Source organism: Dama dama, chromosome 12 (genome assembly GCF_033118175.1).
Source record: "Dama dama isolate Ldn47 chromosome 12, ASM3311817v1, whole genome shotgun sequence".
Lineage (NCBI taxonomy): Eukaryota > Metazoa > Chordata > Mammalia > Artiodactyla > Cervidae > Dama > Dama dama.
In genome coordinates this window covers 21,276,883-21,301,571 of record NC_083692.1, presented here as the reverse complement: position 1 = coordinate 21,301,571, position 24,689 = coordinate 21,276,883, and the positions used below count along the sequence as shown (strand labels likewise).

The following is a 24,689-nucleotide window of genomic DNA, read 5'->3' as shown; positions in this document are numbered from 1 at the left end:
CTAAACCAAAGATCCCGTGTGTGACAACTAAGGCCTGGCACAACCAAATAAATAAGTTAATTAAAAATAAATATTAGAAAAAACCAAAGAGCAGGAATCATAAAAAATGCACAAAACCATTTTTTAAAAAAAGCATGAGCACTCATGTAAAAAAGGATAAATACAAAAAAAAAAAATGGCAATATGTTCATGCTGCATTATATTCAAAAAGTTAGCTTACAAAACAGAAATGATCCCATTTTAAGGGACGGGTGGGTGATCATGGGAACAGGAATAAACACACCAAAATGTCATCATAGATTATCTTTAGAAGTGCGCTGTGGGTGATTTTCTTCTTTTCTTTCTTTTTCTCTTTTGTTTATCCATATTTTCTACTTTTTTTTTTTTCTGCAGTGAACATGTTTTCCTTCTGTCATTTAAAAAACTTAAAATAATTAACAAAATGCCCCACCTCATCCTACACACCACAGGCAAGGAGTCACCATGGGAGGATGCCCTTCGACTATCACCACTGCCCTCCCCACACAGCACAACCAAAGGGAAACAATGTCTTCTTGAGGGAGTCTGGGCCATTCTCATCCTACCCCCCATCACAGCATGGAAGAGGTCCAGAGAACTATACTTGAAGAACAGTGAGACACACTCTGCTGGCCCTGGGCACCTGGCAACACCAGAGGCCCAAGGCCCTGGACGAGTTCAGCAGAGTCAAGGCGAGGTAGGGGAGCTCAAGGGAAGGTGGTTGGACTCAGGCTAAGCCCAGTATCTGACACTGAAACCATACCATTACCTTCCACACTCAAGGCCCATAAGGTAGAAACGAGATAGGAATAAGATGATACCTGGAGGATGTCAAGCTTGTTTTGCAGAAAACCAGGGAAACCACAGATACAGAAAACAACCTGCTTCAAGGAATACCGAGGGACTAGGACAACCAATAGTGAACTTTGATAATGAACTTCACACATCACAGGCTGAAAATCCACCTCACGTATGCAGGGAAGCCCCCTGAATTTGCACATGCAACCCATGCAGAGGCATGAAGAGCAGTCAAGACTGCAGAGAACTCCAGAAACTGACAAATCACCTTCCACCAATCATTACCCAGCCCCTTCCCCTCTATTCCCTACTTTCACATAAATATCCCACTCAACAGTCAATTGATTTGTTGTTGTTCAGTCACTAAGTCATGTCCAACTCTTTGTGACCCCACGGACTACAGCACACCAGGCTTCCCTGTCCTTCACCGTCTCCTGGAGTTTGCTCAGATTCATGTCCATTAAGTTGGTGATGCCATCCAACCATCAACATCTTCTGTCATCCCCTTCTCCTGCTGCCTCCAATCTTTCTTAGCATCAGGGCCTTTTCCAATGACTTGCCTCTTCACATCAGGTGGCCAAAGTATTGGATCAATCGATTAGGGAGACAGATCTGAGTGCCACTTCCTGCTTGGCTGCCCTGCAATAAATCCTTTTTCTCTCTGCAAAAGTCTTGGTTGGTGTTAGGTCTTTCCATTATGCAGCAGGAGGCGAGCACACTTGCTTGGTCATAACACAGAGTAAGTAATTTTTAAATAAACATTTCTTGAAGGAGTAATGCATTACAAGTCAGTTTGGGAACCAGCTTTGTCCTGAGTTCCTAGACATGCTTTAGCTCTCGTGGGACATCCTGTGAGGTCTCAGGCGTGATGGGCCATGGGCCAATCCCCCTGGAAGAGGGTGCCCAAAGTGCAGGATAAAGAGTACACAGATGGTGAAGTGGCTGCAAGCACAGATTTTCAAGAGACACATATCTAGTTCAAATCACAGCTTTCCCTCTACCACCTGGGTGAACCTAGGCAACTAACTTCAATCGTCTAAGCCTCAGTTACATCATCTGTAAAATGGAAACAATAATACCTACTTTTGGAGTCATCTCCAAATTAAAGATAAGCTGCTTGCCATGGATAAGCTCTCTTTCCCCTTTTCTGTGGGATATAATTACAATACTTCTGCAGAAGTAACTGTCACTCAGATGTAACTGTTCAGATATGAACAACATGCTGAGGGATCCTTAAAGAATCTGAGTTCCTAAATGATCTCAAGGTGCACAGCTGTTCCACCAGTTTGGACAGGCTGGACTGCTCCTTGAAAAAGAAATACATTTCTTCCATTGATAGGTCTCTTTGTAACAGAAGCTTAGCTTAATACATCAACTAATCTAATTAGCCTACAGTCAAGTAAAAGTTGAAGCGTATGAAATTACTGTTTTTATAGGTCAAAAACAGTTGAATATCAGGATATAGCTCAACCTAATGAGATCTAATCAAATATTTTAAGGAAGTTTGGAACACTCTTTTCTTCACAATCGCTACTTCACCCTGTAATTAATGTGCAGGGAAGTAAGATTCAATATTAAGAAGCTATAAAGCAACACTGAAAAAAATTAAAGAAGGTCTAAATAAATAGAAAGATATCCCAGGCTCATGAATTCAAAGACTTAGTATTACTTAGATGGCAATACTCCCCAAGGTGGTCTAAAGATTTAACACAATCCCTACAAAATTCTAGCTGCCTAATTTTCAGAAATGGACAAAAAGACCCTAAAACTCATATGATAACTGAAGAGACCCAAATAGCCAAAATAATCTTGAAAAAGAAGAAAGTTGGAAGACTCACACTTCCTAATTTCAAAACCTACCACAAAGCTACAGTACTTAAAAAACAGGTGGCATTGGCATAATGGCAGACACATAGATCAATGAAGTAGAACTGAGAGTCCAGAAATAAACTCTTACATTGTGGTGAACTGATTTTTGACATGGATGTCAAGACAATTCAATAAGGAAAAGAATAGTCTTTTCAACAAGTGGTGCTGAGACAACTAGATAGCCACATGAAAAATAATGAAATTATACCTCCACCTCACACCACATACAGAAATTAAGTCAAAATGGAAGAGACCTATACATAAGAGCTAAAATTATAAAACTCTTAGAAGAAAAAAAAGGTATAAAACTTTATGACTTGGTTTCTTGGATAGGACACCAAAAAGCACAAGCAATCAAAGAAAAAGCTGATAAATTGGACACCAAAATTTAAAAAGCTTGTATTTCAAAGGATAATATCAAAAAAGTGAAAAGAAAACCCACAGAATGGGAAAAATATTTACAAATCATGTACTTGATAAAGTTCTTGCATGTAGAATATATAAAGAACTCTTTCAACATAAAAATGTAAGGACATATAACTCAATTTTAAAACTGGTAAAGGATTTCAACAGACATTTATTCAGAGAAGATATACAAATGACCAATAAGCACATGAAAAGACGCTCAAGATCATTAGTTATCAGGGAAATACAAATCAAAACCACGAGATACCACTTTACATCAACTAAAATGGGCACAATAAAAAATAACCAGTGTTGAGATGATATGGAGAAATTGGAATGCTCATATGTTGCTAACAGTAAGCCAAAAAAGAGTTGTTTGGCAGCTCCGGAAAAAGTTAAATAAAGAATTACCATACGACTCAGAAAATTTCACTCTGAGATATATACCCAAGAGAACTGAAAACATAAGTTCACACAAAAACTTATACACAAATGTACATAGCAGCATTATTTACAGTAGACAAAAAGTGAAACAACCCAAATGTCCAACTAATGAATGAATAAACAAATTGTGGTATATCCATACAATGGGATATTATTCAACTATTAAAAAAATGAAGTTCTGACACATGCTACAACATATATGAATCCTGAAAACATGCAAATGAAGGAAGCCAGACACGGAAGACCATAAAATGATTCCATTTATACAAAATGTCCAAAATAGGCAAATCCATCGAGACAGAAAGTGAATTATTGGTTTCCAGGGAGTAAGGGTAGAGATAGGAGATATTGGGGAATGACTGCTAATAGGTATTGAGGGCTTTTTTGAGTGATAAAAAGTATTCTGCTTGTCATGGGTTGAATAGTAGCTCTGAAAAGGTACATCCAAGTCCTAATACCCAGAATCCTTATTTGGAACAGAATCTGCCCTAGAGTCTCTGGAGAGAGTATGAGTCTACTGATACCGATTTCAGACTTCTGGCCTTTGGACCAAAAATTTCTGTTGTTTTAAGCCACCAGATTTGTAGTCATTTGTTACAGCAGCTTTAGGAAACTAATAACAATGATGATTAGTGTAAAACAACGTAAATTCACAAAAAAAAATCATTGACATATATTTTAAAAGGTACACCTTATGGTAAATGAATAATATCTCAATACTGTTATTTAAAATACACACACACAAGCTCACTTTACAACACAGAAGTAACAACTTCATAGACAAAATATAATGGTCATCTATAAGTCCTTTAAAGGATTTATAGATATAAAGATGATCTAAAGTCTTTTCTTTTGTATACCAAGGTGATGCTACTGTCTCACAGCCATGAGGATACTTAGACTCTGTAGATGCTCATTCTCCCATTAATGGGAACAAGATTTTTAGATCCATGTCCTTGTGACTTTTTGGGCTGACATTAACTAGAGGGATGGTTGGTCTAATCTTTGACTCTGCAGTTCTGGGTGCATGCTTGAGACCTATCTTCCCATTTCTTTATCAATGCTCAACAGACAAGACAGATCCTTAACTAAAAGCTTAGCTGGGTAACTGGAAAGGATAATTTCCAGCTCACCCAGAAAAAAGAGACAGCACAAACAATACTTATCCGCTGAAGAGCTTACAGTGAGAAAAGTTCATCAGTAACAGCCACTGATGGTAAGGAAACCAGGGTGACTGTGGGGAAGGTCTACGGGAGGGACTGGGTCCCCCACCATCCTGTAGGTCAGTACACACGGCCCCTAGAATCTCCTGGTCTTTCTTAGGGGTCAGTCACCAACACAGAGGAGCCTACACAGAACTGGTACCAGCCACAGCACTGCAGGGACTTCTGGCTGATGAGGCATCAGAAACTGTCATTCAGCAGTGTGGAATTTAGTATAAATTGCTCTGAAGAGGTCACCCAGACCTCTTGGGGGTGCCTGGGATTCTACACCAATGCTCCAAGTCCTGAGGCATCTGTGCAGTGAAAATACATCTGGGGCATGCTGACTGTTCACCTCTGGACCTTACCTCCACACGTCGCTGCCTTTGGAAAACATGGAGGCACGAATGACTTCAGGGGCCATCCAGGCATACGTCCCAGCCGCACTCATCTTGGTGGTTCGGTGCCATTCCCGAGCCAGGCCGAAATCAGTGATCTTCAGAACCTTGTTGCTCAGGTCTCCATTCTCCACCTTCTGGAGGATCAGTACTGGACAAGGAAAGGAACACAGAAAAAAACCAGAGAGTCTGCATTAATCACAGGAAACCACGCAATACAGAGCCCTCCTGCCATCCTCTGGGCCTCTCCTGCAGACTCCATTGTGTGGCTACCGTGGGTGGATGGTGGAGCCCCCATCCTTAAACACCTCGGATGTACTCATTCTGGTGCCAGATATACTGCAGGCATGATCTTCCACCCTCACAACAACCTTATGAGGTAGATACTATTGCCATGGCTGCTCTACAGACGAGGAAACTGCAGTGCTACTAAATAAATTTTCCAAGGTCACTCGGCTAATAAGCCAGGGCTGAAACCCTGGCAGCCTGACTCAAGAGCCTCCTCTGTTACCGTGACACCGTAGGGCCCCCTCACACCCCAGGACAGAAGAGCAGGGGGTCACAGCCGACTCGCCTGAGGAGAAGCTCCCCAGGCTTCCTGTCTCTTTCAGGGCACTCCTGGGCTTTCACCACTCTCAAACCACCAAGAGTGGAGGTGCCTGTTGGACTTCTGAGGTTTTCAGACAGTGTCTGAACAGTTTCCATGAGCCTCTGCAAGTGACTTTATTTAAAGTCTTACGAAAGCATGTCTTTGGGGCACAGATTTTCCCCTTAATCTGAGCTCCAGGGACGTGAGGAAGCCGAGCCTCCGTTCCCACAGCTGGGACGGTTCCCAGGGCCCCTGGGTTAGCACCCCTCTGAGGCCCGGATGCTGAACCACCTAGAGTTCAGAGCTCTGTGAACAGGATTTCAGAGAAGGAGGGAGGATTCTCTCTGCCGTTCAAGTCTAAACGGGAAGAGCAGGAGAAGGGGGTGGGTTTCAGGACAAGAGCTGAAAGCAATCCCTCAAGTCATACAACTGTACTTTTCTTTTCCTGCCCCCTAAACCGCGCCCGGCACATGTCCACTGAATTGTTACACAACGAAAGGATGTGGGCCAAAGTTTTCTATGTCCTGTGTGCTTCCCAGAAAATCAGCAGTAAAGAGAGATTGTTGTTGCTGCTGCTGCTAAGTTGCTTCAGTCGATTGTTGTTGTTTAGTTGCCAAATCTCATCCAATTCTCTGCGACCCCATGGACTGTAGCCCACCTAGTCTCCTCTGTCCATGTAATTTCCCAAGCAAGAATACTGGAGTGGGTTGGCATTTTTTTTCTCCAGGGATTCTTTCTGACCCAGGGATCGAACCCACGTCTTCCACTTGGCAGGTGCATTCTTTACCACTGAGCCACCAGGGAAGCCCCAAAGAGGGATGACAAGCAGCTAGAGGGCTAGAAGCACAAAAGAAGATAGCCGCTCCCTGGATCTAATGGACTAAGTTCCTTCCTCCACACCCTCTCCCCTGCTCCCCTGACCCCTGACACACGCCCACCCCACTCCAAGCTTCCAGCATTCTGAATGGGTCCAAGTCTTGAAATGCTTGGGAGATTAAAACAAACAACAAATAACTTTCTACATCTCATCTAATCACAAAAATCTTCCCAGATTCTTCTGTACCTCTCTCCCCTTCTCTGCAGGTAGAGAGATAACAGACTAATAAGCACTCAGGCTGCTGGGGAAGCAGCACTACAGAAGCTACCATGCCCTCTGCAGTGGTGGTAACTGGTCGCTGAGCATTTCTCTGAGCCACCTTTAAATAGAAGACGTGGGGAGAGCCCTGCCCCTTACAGATCCAGTGGAGTGACAGGATTGGACAGGTGGCTGGGATGGGGGGCAGTGGGAGGAGGGTTATGGTTTCACAATGCTTCATGAGTCCAGCTGAGCTTTCTCAGAGCCTATGCTGGAACGGGAAGGCAGAGAAGTTTAGATGCTATGACAGGAGACTGACTTTTAGAAACGGAATGGCCTACTGAAGATGATTTTCTAAATATATCAGTCACTGGATGGCTTAAGAGGGATAGCCAAAAGATGCAAACAGGCAAGAGGCAGCCCAGGGCAACTTGTGTAAACTGGAATGCCTTTAGACAGTGCCCGTCCAGCCCAGTTCCACCCAATCTCCATGACTCCCTGCTGCCTTACAGCCAGATGACCTCAAACATCTGTTCTAACAAGTTGGGCTCCTGAAGGCATGGAAGTTAGAAATCTCTGGCCTAGGGGTCCTGCCCACAGCAAAGGAGAAAGGTTATAAATTCTGGCAGTCAGTAATTCTAGCAGATGGTTGCAGTCAATGGTTCTCAAGAATAGTGTCCTGAAATACTGGTATCTACCAAATATGTAATACTATTAACAATCAAAGCAATAAAGTTTGTGAAAACCATTTTTTGGTAGTGTTTTAAAACTGAGATGAAATCCACATAACAGAAAATTAACCATTTTGAATTGAACAATCCAGCAGCATTTAGTACACTTGCAATGCTATACAACCACCACCTCTGTCTAGTACCAAAACATTTTCATCACCCCCAAAAGGAAACCCCATATCCATTAAACAGCTATTATATGCAGAGTATATGCACATATACATCATGTGAAATGCCAGGCTGGATGAAGCACAAGCTGGAATCAAGATTGCTGGGAGAAAGATCAAGAACCTCAGATATGCAGATGATACCACTCTAATGGCAGAAAGCAAAGAGGCACTAAAGAGCCTCTTGATGAGGGTGAAAGAGGGGAGTGAAAAAGCTGGCTTGAAACTCAGCATTCAAAAAATTAAGATCATGGCATCTGGTCCCATTACTTCATGGCAAATAGATGGAGAAAAACTGGAAACAGTGACAGACTTTATTTTCTTGGGCTCCAAAATCACTGCAGACGGTGACTGTAGCTGTGAAATTAAAAGATGCTTGCTCCTTGAAAGAAAAGATATGACAAACCTAGACAGTGTATTAAAAAGTGACACCACTTTGCCAACAAAGTCCGTATGGTCCAAGCTATGGTTTTTCCAGTAGGCATGTATGGATGTAGAGTTGGACCATAAAGAAGGCTGAGTGCTGAAGAAGGGATGCTTTTGAACTGTGGGGCTGAAAAAGACTCTTGGGAGTCCCTTGGACAGCAAGGAGATCAAATCAGTCAATCTTAAAGGAAATCAACCCTGAATATTCACTGGAAGGACTGATGCTGAAGCTGAAGCTCCAACACTTTGGCCACCTGATGTGAAGAGCCAACTCATTGGAAAAGACCCTGAGGCTGGGAAAAAGTAAAGGCAGGAGGAGAAGGGAGCAGCAGAGGATGAGATGGTTGGATGGCATCACTGACTTAATGGTCATGAGTTTGAGCAAACTCCAGGAGATACTGAAGGACAGGGAAGCCTGGCGTGCTGCAGTCCATGAGGCCACAAAGAGTTGGACACAACTTAGCAAGTGAACATTATCATCATACATCATCCCCGTTCTCCCCTCTTCCTAGCTTCTGGCAACCACCAACTTGCTTTCTAATGTTTCCAAGGTTCACCCACATTGTAGCTCACACCAGTACTTTATTCCTTTTTAGTGACTGAATAGTATTCCATCATATATATATATACCATAATTTGTTTCTCCTTCTGTCCACTGATAGACATTTGGGCTCTTTTCATCTATTGATTATTGTGAATCTGCTGCTATAAACATATGTGCACATATACTTGTTTGAGTGCCTATTTTCAATTTTGGGGGGTGTATACCTAGGAGTGGAATTATTAGGATATATGGTAATTCTCTGTTGGACTTTCTGAGGAAGCACCAAATTATTTTCCACAGCAGCTGAACCATTTTACATTCCCATTAGCAATGTATGAGGGTTCCAATTTCTCTGCATTCTCACGATACTTGCTATTTTCCTTTTCCTTTTTCTTCTTATTATTGTCATCCTACAAGATGTAAACTGGTATCTCACTGAGGTTTTGATTTGCATTTCCCTAATGACTAATGACACCGAACATCTTTTCTCATGCTTATTGGCCATGTGTACGTCTCCTAAGGAGAAATGTCTGTCATTCTGTTGCTGAGTTATGAGTTCTTTATATATCCTGGATACTAGACCCTTATCAAACACATGATTTGCAAATATTTTTCCCTCTCTATAGGTGTTTTACTTTCTTGATAATGGTCTTTGATGTACAAAAGTTTTTAATTTAGATGAAGTCCACTTCACCTATTTTTCCTTTTGTTGTTTCTACTTTTGATGTAATACCAAAGAACTGCCAGATCCAAGTTCATGAAGGTTTGCCCCTATGTTTTCTTCTAAGAGTGTTAGGGTTTCAGCTCTCATATTTAGGTTGTTAATCCATTCTTAGTTAATTTCTGTATTCATATGAGATAGGGGTCCAGTGCCAGTCTTTTGCATGTGAATATCCAATTTTCCCAGCACTGTTTGCTAAAAGGGAAAGCTTTACTTTTTAAAACAGAGTGGAGCATACTTTCCTCCAAACATGTTTTCCTAGGTAAGAGAGAAAGGTTATATTCATAGCAGCTTACTTATCTACACCACTGCTATAAGCCCATTCCAAGCGTCTACTGCTGACAAACACAGATGCAGCAGTAACAAACTATTGTGTTTTTACTTCTTGGAAAACTTAAGAATGTTTTATCAAAATCTGGTGAACTCCATGAAAGCGTATCATATAAACCCCCCTCTTGTGGGGGGTGTGGTAGAACAAATGCTGAAAACTAACATATACAAGTCAAGAGGAGTCTGGCCAGGCAGAGGAAGAGAAAGAAAAAGATGCACTGAACTCAAATCCTAGTGATTAATCAGATATAGGGGCTTGACACAGAAGGAAGACATCTATTGTCTTTCAGATATGGATGACAAGTAGAATGGTAGTACCCCTAACTGAGAAGTTGAAAGACAAACCCATTTGAGGAAGCCAAGTTCAGTCTGGGACATAATGGGTTAGGGTGTCAGTAACAAGAGTCAGTGAGAATAGAAAAAAACAAAAACAAAAACAGGCAATCTAAATTCCAGGCTTGACATTTTCCATGCAACGCTTGTTAAGTTTCATAAACTCTGCATCATTATTCCTGATTCTATAAAATGGGGATAAAGATTAAAGGCAATACAGTGATAAGGCACCCACCAGAGTGCCTGACACATAAACAAATAGGCACGCAGGATATTACAGCTATCATTACCACTATTATGATTAAGGGTCTCATATGTATGTGGAAACCATGGGACTCTGAGTTCAAAGTACTGAGAACTCTATTGGAAAGCCTGGCAGGCCCTGACACATAATAACCATGCAATACATCTTTACTGTATAAATACATGGGCTTCTCTGGTGGCTGAAACAGTAAAGAATCTGCCTATAACATGCAAGATCCAGGTTCGATCCCTAGGTCGGGAAGATCCCCTGGAGAAGGGGAATGAAGGAAATGGCAACCCACTCTAGTATTCTTGCCTGGAGAATTCCATGGACAGAGGAGATTGGTGGGCTACGGACCATGGGTCGCAAAGAGTTGGACATGACTGAGTGACTAAATCAAATGGTTGATTAAATAATAATGATAGCTAACCATTATTGATCACTTATTATATACAGACATAGCTCATTTCATCATACTTTGCCTTATTGTGCTTCATGGATACTGCAAAAAAAAGTTTGTGACAACCCTGCATTGACAAAGTCTACAGGTGGCATTTTTCCAACAGAATTTGCTCACTTCATGTCTCTGTGATAATTCTTGCAATATTTCAAACTTTTTCATTATTATTATGCTTGTAATGGTGATCTGTGATCAGTGACATTTGTTCTTACTGTTGTAATTGTTTTGGGGAACCATGAACTATACCCACAAAAGATGGCAAACTTAATTGGTAAATGTTGTGTGTTCTGTGTGTTCTGACTGCTCCATCAGCTCTCTCCCATCTCTCTCCCTCTCCTCATCTCCCATCTCTCTCCCTCTCCTCAGGCCTCCTTATTCCTTGAGACACAACATTATTGAAATTCGGCCATTTATTAATCCTACTATGGCCTCTAGGTATTCAGGTGAAACTCTCTCACTTTAAATCAAAAGCTAGAAATGATTAAGCTTAGTGAGGAAGACATGTCAAAAGCCAAGACAGGCCAAAAGCCAGGCCTCTTGCATCAGTTGTTCAAATGGCAAATACGAAGGAAAAAAGTCTTGAAGGAAATTAAAAGTGTTACCCCAGTGAATACATGAATGATAAGAAAGCAAACAGGCTTATTGATGATATGGAGAAAGTTTGAGATCCAGATAGAAAAATCAAACCAGCCACAACATTCCCTTAAGCCAAAGCCTAATCCAGAGCAAGGCCCTAACTCTCTTCAATTCTATGAAGGCTGAGAGAGGTGAGGAAGCTGCAGAAGAAAAGTGTGAAGCTAGTAGAAGTTGTTTCAAGAGGTTTAAGGAAAGAAGCCATCTCCATAACATAAAAGTGCAAGGTAAAGCAGCAAGTGCTAATGTAGAAGCTACAGCAAGTTTTCCAGAAGATCTAGCTAAGATCATTAAGGCAGGTCACTCCACTAAACAGCAGATTTTCAATGTAGAGGAAACAGCTTTATATTAGAAGCTGCTACCTAGGACTTCCATAGCTAGAGAAGAAAAGTCAATGCCTGATCTCAAAGCTTCAAAGGACAGGCTGATTCTCTTATGGGCTAATGAAGTGGATGACTTTAAGTTGAAGCCAGTGCTCATTTACCATTCCAAAAATCCTAGGGACCTTAAGAGTCATATTAAATTTACCCAGATGGGTACCAGGCAAGCCTGGATGACAGCACCTCTGTTTACAACATGGTTTACTGATTATTTTAAGCTCACTGTTGAGACCTACTGCTCAGAAAGATTTCTTTCAAAATATTACTGCTCACTGACAATACATGTGACCATCCAAGAGCTCTGATGGAGATGTACAATGAGATTCTTGTTGCTTTCACAACTGCTCACACAACATCCATTCTGTACCCCATGGGTCATGGAGCAACTTTGCCTTTCAAATCTTAAAATTATTTAAGAAATACATTTCTTAAGACTATAGCTCCCACAGTGATGTATCTGATGAATCTGCGCAAGGCCAATTAAAAAACTTCTGGAGAGGAGTCAACATTCTCCATGCCATTAAGAACACTAGTGATGTTCAAAATATCAACATTAACAGGAATTTAGAAGTTGGTTCTGACCCTCACAGATGACTTTGAAGGGTTCAAGACTTCAGTGGAGGAAGTCTCTGCAGATGTGATGGAAAGAGAAATAACACGAATTAGAAGTAGTATCTGGAGACATGACTGAATTGCTGCCGCCTCATAATAAAACTTTAACAAATGAGGAATTGCTTCTTAATGGAAAAGCGGTTTCTTGAAATGGAATCTATTCCTGGTGAAGACTGCTGAAATAACAAAGGTAGAATATTACATAAAACTTAGTTGATAAAGAAGCTTCAGGGTTTGAGAGGATTGACTCCAATTTCATTCTACTGTGGGTAAAAAACTATCAAACAACATTGCATGCTACAGAAAAATCATTTGTCAAAAAAAAGTCAATCAATTCTGTAAACATCACTGTCTTATTTTAAGAAATGGTACAGCCACCCTGATCAGTCAGCAGCCATGAACACTAAGGCAAGACCCTCCACCAGCAAAAAGATCATGACTCACTGAAGCTTCAGATAATGGCTAGCATTTATCAAGTATTTTTAATTAAGGTATGTACATTGTTTTGTGGACATAATAGACTACACTCAATAGGCTACAACATAGTGTAAACATAGCTTTTATATGCACTGGGAAACCAAAAAATTCATGTGACTTGCTTTATTGTGATACTTCACTGTGGTGGTCTGGAACCAAATCCACAATATCTCCAAGATACAAGCCTGTAGTGGAGTTATGCTCTTTACATGATGTATGTAAAGAGCTTGCCATCACCTTAGTTAATCCTTAAACCAACCCCATGAAGTAAGCATAATTATTTTCCCTATTTCACCCATGCTGAAACAGACACAGGGAGGTTAAGTCGGCTGCCCACAGTGAATGAGGGATGGAGAGGTGTTCCAAGGCCGGATCTCTCTTCACGTGTTGTGCCATCAAGAGGACAGGAAGAAATCCTATACATCTTTATGGCTTAGCTCAATTTCCACCTGATCCCTAACGCTGTCATTAATCAACTAGTCTTCACTGCTCTCCTTTTTCGTGAAGTATTCCTTCAGCACCCAAAACCAGTGCCACATAATTTAACACTATACGCTATTTTTTTAAGATTTTTTTTTTTTGCTGCACAGGTCCTAGTTTCTGTACACTGGGTCTTAGGTATGGCATGCAGAATCTTAGTTGCAGCATGTAGAATCTAGTTTTCTGACCCCAGATCGACCTCCAACCCCCTGCACTGAGAGAGCAAAGTCTTAACCACTGGACCACCAGGGAAGTCCCCTATATGCTTCTTCCCCTCCAGGAACGAAGCAGAGGACCACGCTCTCAGAAAGAACCAACCCCTCACTGGTCCCTTATTTCATTGAAGGAGTTCCTGTGCATCTTCTCAGACTATCCTCTTCCCCATCCTGTTGCTGCCAGGGTTGGAGGGACATCCCTCCTACATTATCCAACCGTGAAGCACTAAGGGGAGCTGGGTGGGTACCAGGCAAGACAACAAGACTGGAGAAAGGCGGAATACCTCAGCAAGGGTTAATGGTGATGAATGCATCCTGCTGCTGTCAGGAGGGTTGGGGTAACACAAGGATAGATAAGCTGGAGATGTTGTCCTTAAGCACCCCCTGCATGATGTATGCAAAGACATGTGACAAAACTGAGGATCAGCTCAAGACGACATGTGCTTCAACTGAAGGCTCACGTTTTACCATCAGCAGTAAGATAATCACAGTTTTCCAAACCTCAGTAAACCAAGGACACTATTTCCAGATAGGCCACCACCTGTATACCATTTACTTAGTATTTTTCATTAATCTGACTTTTAATAAATTACAAAAAGAAAAAATTTTATATCATGATTTTAAGTGGAAAAAAACAAATATTCTCCTAGTATCAGGTAACCTGTGCAAATAAATAAAATGAGAGCAAAAATTAATGTTAGTAAGTTTCAGCAGATCCTGCACTAGTCACAGTTCTGAGCCTAAGACCAGCTGCCTCTGTTAGAAAATATTGCAAGGGTGAGAGAGGAATAAAGGCAAACTCGCACCAAAATGAATCTTGATCCTCCATGAATTCAGAGAGAGTAAATGACTTTCTATGGGATTTGATGTTCTCTAACACAGACCACCAACAAGGATCTCAAGTCCATCCCCTGCTAGAACAACAGAGAGAGAAATGAATGAGTCAGGCAGGGGTGGCCACAAAGGACATTGTGAGTCTGACCAAATATCACTTAGCTGGAGGCCAGGCTCTCAAAACTTGGCATAACTGAGGAGACTTTCCCATATGTCCTAATGGGAAATTGAGCTTTGGTTGATGATTTATCATTTTGAGATTTCTGATTAATTATTCATCTCCTTTAGCACAAGGGACTTTGATTCACTAAGTGTTCACCTTGGCGCCAAGGTTCCCACATTCCCAAGCTTTCATTTGGCCCAAATGATTCAACATCATCTCTCCCAGATTAAACAATAGGTCCAATTCTGTTTTGAGTGCTGTGTTTTACTTGGTTTAGTTTTTGGTTGTTTTTTTTTTTTTTTTTTAAAAAGCTGTCAAATATATATACACATGAAAGAGTGTATAAAACACATAGGATTTAAAGAATAAGATGAAAACCCATCTGACTCCATCCAGTCCCTTAGAAGCTCCACGCATTCCTCTCCATCACATCCCTTCCCCTCTCTCCAGATATCTCACAATCTTGACTTCTATTGCTGTTGTTCAGTCACTAAGCCGTGTCTGATTCTTTGCAATCCCATGGACTGCAGCACACCAGGCTTCCCCAACCTACACTATCTCTTGGAGTTTGCTCAAACTCATGGCCATTGAGTTGGTGATGCCATCCAACCATCGCATCCTCTGTCGTCCCCTTCTCCTCCTGCCCCCAATCTTTCAGGATCTTTTCCAGAGTTGGCTCTTCTCATCAGGTGGCCAAAGTATTGGAGCTTCAGCTTCAGCACCAGTCCTTCCAATGAATATTCAGAACTGATCTCTTTTAGGACTGACTGGTTTGATCTCCTTGCTGTGACTTCAATTATTCGTCCCTGTTATCTTACCCGCTATGTATACATTTGTGAATTAAGATGTAATTTAGTTTTGAAAAAGTGAGTGATGAGCACAAATGTAGCTAGGTGTACTAGCTTCCTGGGGCTGCTGTCAAATTAACACAAATATGGCAGCTTAAAACAATAGAAATCTACTGAATCTCTGATCTGAAGCAAGACTTCTGGTCCAAAATCAAGGTGCTGGCAATGGCCATGCTACCTCCAAAGGCTGTAGGGAAGAACCCTCCTTTGCCTCTTCAGGCTCCTGGCGGCTGCCAGCAATTCTGTGTTCCCCAGCTTAGGGCAGCATAACTCCAATCTCTCTACTGGCCATCTGCCCTCTGTGTCTGTCTCTGGCCCTCACATGGCACGCCCATCGCTATGTCTCTCTATCCAAAATTCTCTCGTCTTATAAAGACACCAAGCACTGGACAAGGGCCAGTTCTCATACCACAGGACCTCATCTTCACTTGATTACAGAGACCCTATTTCTGGGAATTCCCTGGAGGTCCAGTGGTTAAGACACCCTGTACTTTTGCTACAGAATGCTCGTTCAATCCTGGCTGGGGAACTAAGATCCTACAAGCCACGTTACATGGCCAGAAGAAAAAGAAAAAACCAAGACTATTTCCAAATAAGGTCACACCCACAGGTTAGAACTTCAACATGTCATTTTTAGGGAGACACAATTTGATCCACAATACAGTAAAAAATATTGCCTTTGCTAGATGAAAGCTCTCAAGGAAATAAGCTAAACAGTGTCTGGCCATGGTCCCGGAGAACTGACAAGAAGAGCCCTTCCTGAGAAAGTCAGTAAGCAAAATCATATATGAGGGCTAGAAAAACTGGGTAGGTGGCCACGGTGGGGACAGCTGACTGCAGGCAATTGTGGGGAGAGATGCAGACATTGGATATCCATCAGAAATATGTTTGTGGGGGGCGGGCTCCCTCTATTTTCATTTCTAAATTCACTTGGGCCTACCTCAGGTTCTTGGGGTTGGTCAAAGAAAACATTTTGTCTATCCAGGCAACAGAGTTTCATGAGCACATGAGCAAGACAGCCAAGTATGGATAAGAATCCCGACGAAGCTCCCTAGGTAGTCATTCCTCAGGTTAAACTGACGGAACACCAGCAGTAGGCGAGTTGGGGATGACAGTCCTAAGTCACACTTCGGGATCCAAACTGCCCCTCTCTGTGTCCCATGCACAGCTCCTCTCCTGGGGTCTCCTTTCACAGTCCTCGGGGGTTTCCCTTCATCGGGGTCCAGTGTCCTGTACCCTGCTTTCTCTTTCTGCTGCTTTCTTCTCTTACTTTAGTGATAGGCATTCTCCAACAGCTCCTTAGAAAGAATGCATGGAAGGTACACTTTCTTTGTTATAAAAGTTCTATGTTCTATCCCCATACTTGGCATAAAAATGATGAGATTTTCCTTCATCATCTTGAAGGCATCATGCATCAGTTTCTTGCTTCCAACATTGCAGTTCAGGAACCTGGAGCCACTTTGCTTCCTGATGCTCTGTATGTGATGTGTCTTTTTCTTTCAAGAAATTTTGAGTTGCTTCTTAATCCCCAGTGTTCTGAAGTATCAGAGGGATGTGCCTTGGGTGAAGACTTTGTGAGTCCTCTCAAATCTGAACACTCATGTTCTTCAGTTACAGGGAACTTTCTTGAAGTATTTCACTGTTACTTTCTTCCCCATATTTCTCTATTTTCTCTCTCTAGAGCCTTTATTATTTAGGTCTTAGGCTTTCTTTATTGGCCTTCCAATCTTCTTATCTTTCCTCCTCTACTTTTTCATCTTTTTTCTCCTTTTGATCTTCTTCCTGAAATGTTATCACTTTGTCTTCTAACCCTTCTATTAGGTTTCTCATTTCCCCTATCATGACTTCAGTTTCTAAGGGACCTCTTTTCTGTTCTCTGAAAAAAAAAATCTTTTTTTTTCAATTGAAAGACAAGCACCTTTCCCAGAACAATCTCTGAGCTGCAGCAAGGCAGAAAGGGAAAGTGCAACAGATAAAGAACCAGAATGCCTGGGTTTCTGGCTTCAGGGCTATGCAATCGTCACCAGGCCCCGGTGGCCCACCTCTGACCTTCTCAAGAGTCTATAATTCCTTGAAAGCTGTGATGGTCCCCCTCCCCACCTCCCCAGGGGTCAGCGCAGCTCCCCCACCCATCTTGAGCTGAAGGCCAGCTACAGTTAAGGGCCATTAGGCCAGAGGCATTAGGCCAGAGGATTCTAGCCCAGAGAAAAGCTCCCCTCACCAGACCCAGCCAGGCCTTAGGGCGCCTGAGTCAGCTCTGAAGACACAGCTTGCGGCAGCTCGTTGTCTCCAGGGGAGGGAAGACGACCTCCGGCTCAGCCCCACCCAGCAGCCCAGGGAACCAGCAGTAAAACCCCACGGCAGGCTGGCTGTGGGGCTGAATCAGCCGGAGCCACGTGGAGGAGCCTCACTTCATTGAGAGCATGGCCAGCACCCAAGCCCCGGCCTCTCCTGCGCCCTGGCCCTCGGCCCACTCTGTCCCCCCGGGCGAGGCCGAGAGAGGCCGGACGGACCTGCTCACCGCGGCGAATGATTCACCGCCTAGACTCCCTGACTCTCCGCCTCGGGAGAGGGGTGGCGTTGCCGGGAGATGGCAGGGAGATGCCGGCGGCCGCTGCGGCCCCAGCCGGGTTCAGCCCTGTCAGCAGAGCTGCGCCGAGGTCCGCGGGCACAGCCAGCAAAACAACGGGGCTTCCCGGCAAACACCGCACAGGCAGCCTGAAAGCCGTCGGGAGAATTACAGAAAGATGGAGCGAATCGGGTGCTTGGGGATTTAGGATCCACTCGTTCTTGGTACAGAAGAGGAAACCAAAGTGAAAGGGCATGTGCGGTGCACTCCTGGCAAAGCCAGAGAACTCGGTACAAGGAGGGACTCTGTCCTAGAGCCAGGGCAAATCCGAACTGTAACGGCCTCCCTTCTGTAAACTGAAGAGGCCTAATAGGTGTTCAATGAATAATGGTCCTGAACGAATGAATGAATACAAACTATCCCCAAAGGTTTCTAATTAAGTCAGTTAAGGCAGTGGCCCCAAATATGTGTTTGAGGACTGGTTACACTGGATTCACCAGAGGCTACAGCAATTATTCCTGATCTTTTAAAATATGTCCTTTTGGCTTTTAAAAAATGCTATTATGATGGCAGCTGTACTTACAGTGTGTGTTGATTAAGAAAAAACACTAACCAGAGCTCATGTTCATGGGAGCCTTCGTGTGCGCAGGGCACTAAGTGATTCGTGTGCATAATCTTATTTAATTGTCTCAACCATTCTGGAAGGCACTGAAGATATGGAGAGTGAAATGAAGAGAGGCTGGCCCACAGGTGGCAAGAGGTAGGGACAGGACATAACCCAGCTCTGAATAAGGAGAGTCCCAGACTACCAGGCTATATTAAACACCCTGGAGAAAAGTGTTTTTAAATGACTTTGCATTTTATCAACACAGTAGCACCTACACACCTTTTAAAAACAGAAATATGAATACTCATACTTTCTACAGTGCGTTTAGATTCAAAGGCACCTGGCAGTAGCCCCCTCCCCCAGGGCCTGCAGCCTACCATTGGGAATTGCTGACGGCCAGGGCTGCCACCGGAAGCCCATTTTGCAAAAAAAACAGCTGGTTACTGCCCCTGGGGAAAGGGTCCACTCATCTGCCATCATCTCCCATCCAAGAAACAGGTGTCCCAAAGCCTCCGGCTCCAGGGGGCTGGATGGGTGAGTACCTCCAAGGAAGGGTTAAAAGAGAAGGACAGACTCAGCAGCATTTGTGAGAAAGAAAACAAAGTGAAAACACAGCAGAAACGAACTGCCACATTAGCAATCCTGGCAGCATATCATGAGAGGACTAACAAGGGATTAATGGCAGGAAAAGAGCTTAAAGTGTGTGACCCAGACTGCCAGTCGCCCTGCAGTGGTTATGCTCCCCTCCTCCCATCGTAACAGAACCCTCCATTTCAAGATGGGCACCTGGCCACGGATAACATTAACATTTCCTAGGCACCTTGTTCCAAGGTACAGCCAGGTGCCTAAGAAGTTATCATGTGACTGCTTTCTGTAACCTGTCATAAAGGACATCAGCTCAGGGCTTTTGGCCCTTCTTTTCATCCCTTCCTACCCTGCGCTGCCTGGAACATGAATGTGATAGCTGGAGATGGAGCTACCATCTTGGGCTAGGAGGAGAAGATCATGCCCAAAGGCTGGCAGAGGTATGGATGCAAAGGAGTCTAGAGCTCATGGAACAGAGATGCTGTGCCAGCCGTGGATGGTCTCCTGTTAAGACCTTTATATACAAGAGAAACAGATTTATCTCAGCTACTGTTACTTTGGGTGTCTGTTTCTCATAGCTAACCTAATCTAACTAATACAAAGTTCAATTTCACTACTATAAAATCTCTTTATAGCAAAACAGAAATAGACACGTTAAAATTGAAAATCTAAACCAAAAGCCACATTCCAGGCAATAAAATCTCCATATGATATAGCCAAAGATTTGGACAGCCTCTCCAAACTGCTATAAAATGATTCAATTTGAAACGTGTTTCAGCTGCATATTTTTTTTTTTTTCAGTAGAATGTCATGTTCTATAATAAGTGTTGACTTAAATCCTTCCCCCCCCAAAAGCCCACATGTATAGAGGGCCCATATGCATTGTGCTAAGTACAGAGTGTTCAAATATAAATAAAACCAGTACCTCCCCTCAAGATCACTAGCCAGGATGGAGATTCAGGGAGTAAGAAAGGCAAGAGCAGGAGAGCTTTATTTTTTATTATGAGCCTTGTGATATAATTTGGTTTGTCAGACGAGATAATACACATGCGTTACTTTAAAAATATGCATATATTGTTGCTGTTTAGTTGCTCAGTTGCAGGTAACTCTTTGCAACCCCCAGAACGGCAGCACATCAGGCTTCCCTGTCCTTCACTATCTCCTGGAGTTTGCTTAAACTCATGTCCATTGAGTCAGTGATGCCACCCAGCCATCTCATCTTCTGTTGCCCTGTTCTCCTTCTCACCTTAATCTTTCCCAGCATCGGGGTCTTTTCCAATGAGTCAGCTCCTCACATCCAGTAGCCAAAGTACTGGAGCTTCAGTTTCATCATCAGTCCTTCCAATGAATATTCAGGGCTGATTTCCTTTAAGATTGACTGGCTTGATCTCCTTACAGTCCAAGGGACTCTCAAGACTCTCCTCCAGCACGACAGTTCGAAAGCATCAATTCTTTAGCGCTCAGCCTTCTTTATGGCCCAACTCTTCACATCCGTACATAACTACTGGAAAAACCATAGCTTTGACTATATGGACCTTTGTCAGCAAAGTGATGCTTCTGTTTTTTAAAACACTGTCTAGGTTTGTCATGGCTTTTCTTCTAAGGAGCAAGCACCTTTTAATCTCCTGGCTGCAGTCACTGTTTGCAGTGATTTTGGAGCCGAAGAAAATAAAGTCTGTCACCTTTTCCATTGTTTCCCCATCTATTTGCCATGAAGTAATGGGACTGCAAGGAGATCCAACCAGTCCATCCTAAAGGAAATCAGTCCTGAGTGTCCCCTGGAATGACTGATGTATTGAAGCTGAAGCTCCCAATACTTTGGCCCCCTGATGCGAAGAGCTGATTCATTTGAAAAGACCCTGATTCTGGGAAAGGTTGAAGGCAGGAGGAGAAGGGGATGATAGAGGATGAGATGGTTGGATGGCATCACCGACTCAATGGAGATGAGTTTGAGTTAACTCCGGGAGTTGGTGATGGACAGGTAGGCCTGGTGTGTTGTGGTCCATGGGGTCGAGAAGAGTTGGACATGACTGAGCAACTAAACTGAATGGGACTGGATGCCAGGATCTTAGTTTTTTGAAAGCTGAGTTTCAAGCCAGCTTTTTCACTCTCCTCTTTCACCTTCATCAAGAGGCTCTTTAGTTGCTCTTCACTTTCTGCCATTAGGGTGGTATCATCTGCATATATGAGGTTATTGACATTTCTCCTGGCAATCTTGATTCCAGCTTGTGATTCATCCAGCCCAGCATTTCATGTGATATACATATAAGTTAAATAAGCAGGGTGACAATATACAGCCTTGGCGTAGTCCTTTCCCACTTTGGAACCAGTCTATTGTTCTAACTGTTGCTTCTTGACCTGCATACAGGTTTCTCAGGAGGCAGGTCAGGTGGTCTGATATTCCCATTCTTAAAGAGAATTCTTATTTTCTTTAAGAATATTCCACAGTTTGTTGTGATCCACACAGTCAAATCCTTTAGCATAGTCAATGAGGCAGAAGTAGATGTTTTTCTGGAAATCCCTTACTTTTCTACGATCCGAGGGATCTCTGGTTCCTCTGGCTTTTCTAAATCCAGCCTGTACATCTGGAAGCTCTAGGTTCACATATTGTTGAAGCCTAGCTTGAAGGATTTTGAGCATTACCTTGCTAGCATGTGAAATGAACACAACTATGCAGCTGTTTCAACATTCTTTGGTACTGCCTTTCTTTGAGATTGGAATGAAAACCAACCTTTTCTAGTCCCGTGGCCACTGGTAAATTTTCCCAATTTGCTGGCATATTGAATGCAGCACTTTAACAGTATCATCTTTTAGAATTTGAAATAACTCAGATATTCAAAAGATATGTAGAAGGCAATTTAATAATATATGTGACCATATACTAAGAAAATATTAGTATACAAAAATACATAATTTGAACAGTCCTTTCTGTTACAAATATGCTATCTATCTATCACATAGAAAAACACCTGAAAGCTATGGACTGGGACTTGGGGTGACAAGCTTTTCTCTATGTTCATCTATATTGTTGAAATCATCTAAAATAAGCACACAGTTTTTGTTTAAATTTTTAAAGATTAGGTCATTTAATAATACTAATAGCTACCATTTCTTGCATGCCTGCTATTGTCCTAGGTACAATACAAGAACTTCATATATATCACCTCATTCAGTCCTCATGACAACGCTGCAAGGAGGGTGACAACCTTATTTTAAAGATTGGAAAGCTGGGCTCAAAAGTTAAGTAACCTTCCCACATCTAGGCAGAGAGAGAGAGGCAGGATGTGAACCCTGCATTGGCTTCTATGCCCATGCTCTTTCCCCTGTACCACACTGCCCCTCCCCTCTGGGGTTCTGATGTTCAACAGATCCATCTCTACAAGCCCTTGCATCTCTATAATGCTGGTCTCTCCTACACCAGTGTACGAACCACATCTGCATTTGATGTGTCTTGGGGCAGCCTCAGATCATAAATTAATTGGGGAGACTGATCACCTAATCCTATGTCCTATATGGACAGAGCCACTGCTAAGGGTGGTTTTCTCTGTCAAGTTGAAGCTTACTTCTCACTGAAAGGGACAAGGAGGGATAATTGTGTTCAGAGCGGAAGCAAGCTGGCAGAGAAGCCCCAGAAACTAGGAGTCAAATGTAATTCTGAGTCCACTGTCCTTTCCACTAGAACCTGGGGGACAAGTGGGGAATCTCTAAAGCTAAACCATTTGAACATTGCTCTAGATGCTGCTAGAGAAAGGAACCTGCCCTTTATATGTAAATGGGAGGGCTTTAGAAGTGAAGTCTGTACATATTTGGGGAGCTAGAAGCTACTCAAACTGGGATAGCTTTGACAAGGTGAGGTGGCAAAGGCGTGCTGGGGGGGCAGCTTCTCACCAGCCCTAATTCAGGGCACAGGTGTGCTAAAAGCACCATGGCTAGCATGTTAGCTTGAGGGTTGGGACGAAGGTCTCGTGGGCAGGACAAGTAACCCTCCTGGCGCAAGGTCTGACATCGCTTCAGAAGCTGTGAGATTTGTTTTGGGTCACACCAGCCAATCCTGCGAACTCAATACCACCGACAATCTCTCAGTCACAGCCCTCTAGATGGCACAGCTAGGCAAACCATCAGTAAGGTCAGTGGAGAGCTGGGGAGAGAAAACGAAATGTTCAAAAGTATGAGGATAAGAAGTCATAAAGCAGAGAAACCCTAGGCTCTTAAAGTTCCACTATCACCCCTAGACCAGCCTCCTCCAAACAGGTGAGACAGGTGCTGAGCATAGCAGAGGGGTCAATATGGCTGCTCATTGGAGCCCAAAACAAAATGTGCTTGATCCAGGATCTCCACTTCAATTTACAGAATCCTTTCCCAGGGGCCCTTCAGCCGTGAGGCTGTAAGAACTATGAAATGCCTCTGACTGACTCACCCAGCTGTCCACCTGACTCTAGGTCCTGGTGCTTGGCCCAGGGTAAATGTCATTAACCCTTTCACAAGCAAGTCTTCAGTTCCTGCCCCCACCCATACCAAGCCACCATCCACATCTCTTTTTCCTTTTCCAAAATGTGTACCCAACCCAGTGATTCACCTCCAGATCAGCAGAAGCACCCCCCAGAGAGTGGTAAGAAAGGCTGAGGTTCATATATCAGAAAGGCAAAGAATAAGCATCAACTCTGAAACTCTGCACCTGGGGTCCACCAATAAGGAAACGTTACTCACAGCTCATCCATCCCAGGAAGGACAATTCATCATGTTCAAAAACGGAAGAAAAGGTTATTTTAAACAGGAAGATTCTCCTTGCTCCATTACATTCCAGGGCTCAGAAAGACTCCTATCAAACCAACCTGGTGCTATTAACAATGGTCAGGGTACCCTGGATGGAATTCTGAAGCACAAGGAGCAGCCCCTCACCAGAGGGCAACATGCCCCAACTAGTCAACTCTTGAGATGCTGGGCTCAGTCCACAGACTTTAGGGCCCCACCCTGACTAACTGGAGCATCCACCCTCCTCTCCAGGAAGGAGCCAACATGGATGGAAAGTGATTTGGTTAACTAGGCTCTAAAACACAACCTATACCCAGGATCACAATGAGAACCGAGAAAATATCCAGGCTGTTACTCCAAGAGATCAAGACTCATCCCCACTAAACATTGCTGTGTGCAAATCCATTGAGTTTGGCCAGTAAAAGATGGCAACTGCTTCGGTTACTGGAAAAAATCAGCTGGCACTTAGACAGGCAAAGGGAGAGGGACAGAATGGGATGAAGAGATGATCTTATCAAGGAACATAGGATGGCACTTCATTCATTCTCATATTTCTATGCCCATGCGTGCTGGCCACAAAGTTACACCTATAGCCACTTTTATCATCATTACTGGATTTATATATTTATGGAGCACTTCCTACATGCCAGGCACTGTGTTAAGCATTTCACAAGCACTATCTCTTTTTAAAAACCTCAAGAGATGGGCAGTGTTCTCATCTCTATCTACAGATGAAGAAACTGCAGCTGAATCAAGTGAGGATCTACCTCAAAGTCACAC

The 24,689-nt window shown here is 43.1% G+C and overlaps 1 protein-coding gene across 1 annotated transcript in view; it reads right to left on the bottom strand.

Moving 5' to 3' along the window:
* Positions 1–24,689, bottom strand: part of MAP3K9 (mitogen-activated protein kinase kinase kinase 9) — an 83,075-nt gene that overhangs the window by 31,909 nt on the left and 26,477 nt on the right. The window contains exon 3 of the mRNA XM_061156775.1: positions 5,105–5,285. Within this exon, the coding sequence (XP_061012758.1) occupies positions 5,105–5,285 (181 nt within the window). The remainder of the gene's footprint in view (positions 1–5,104; positions 5,286–24,689) is intronic.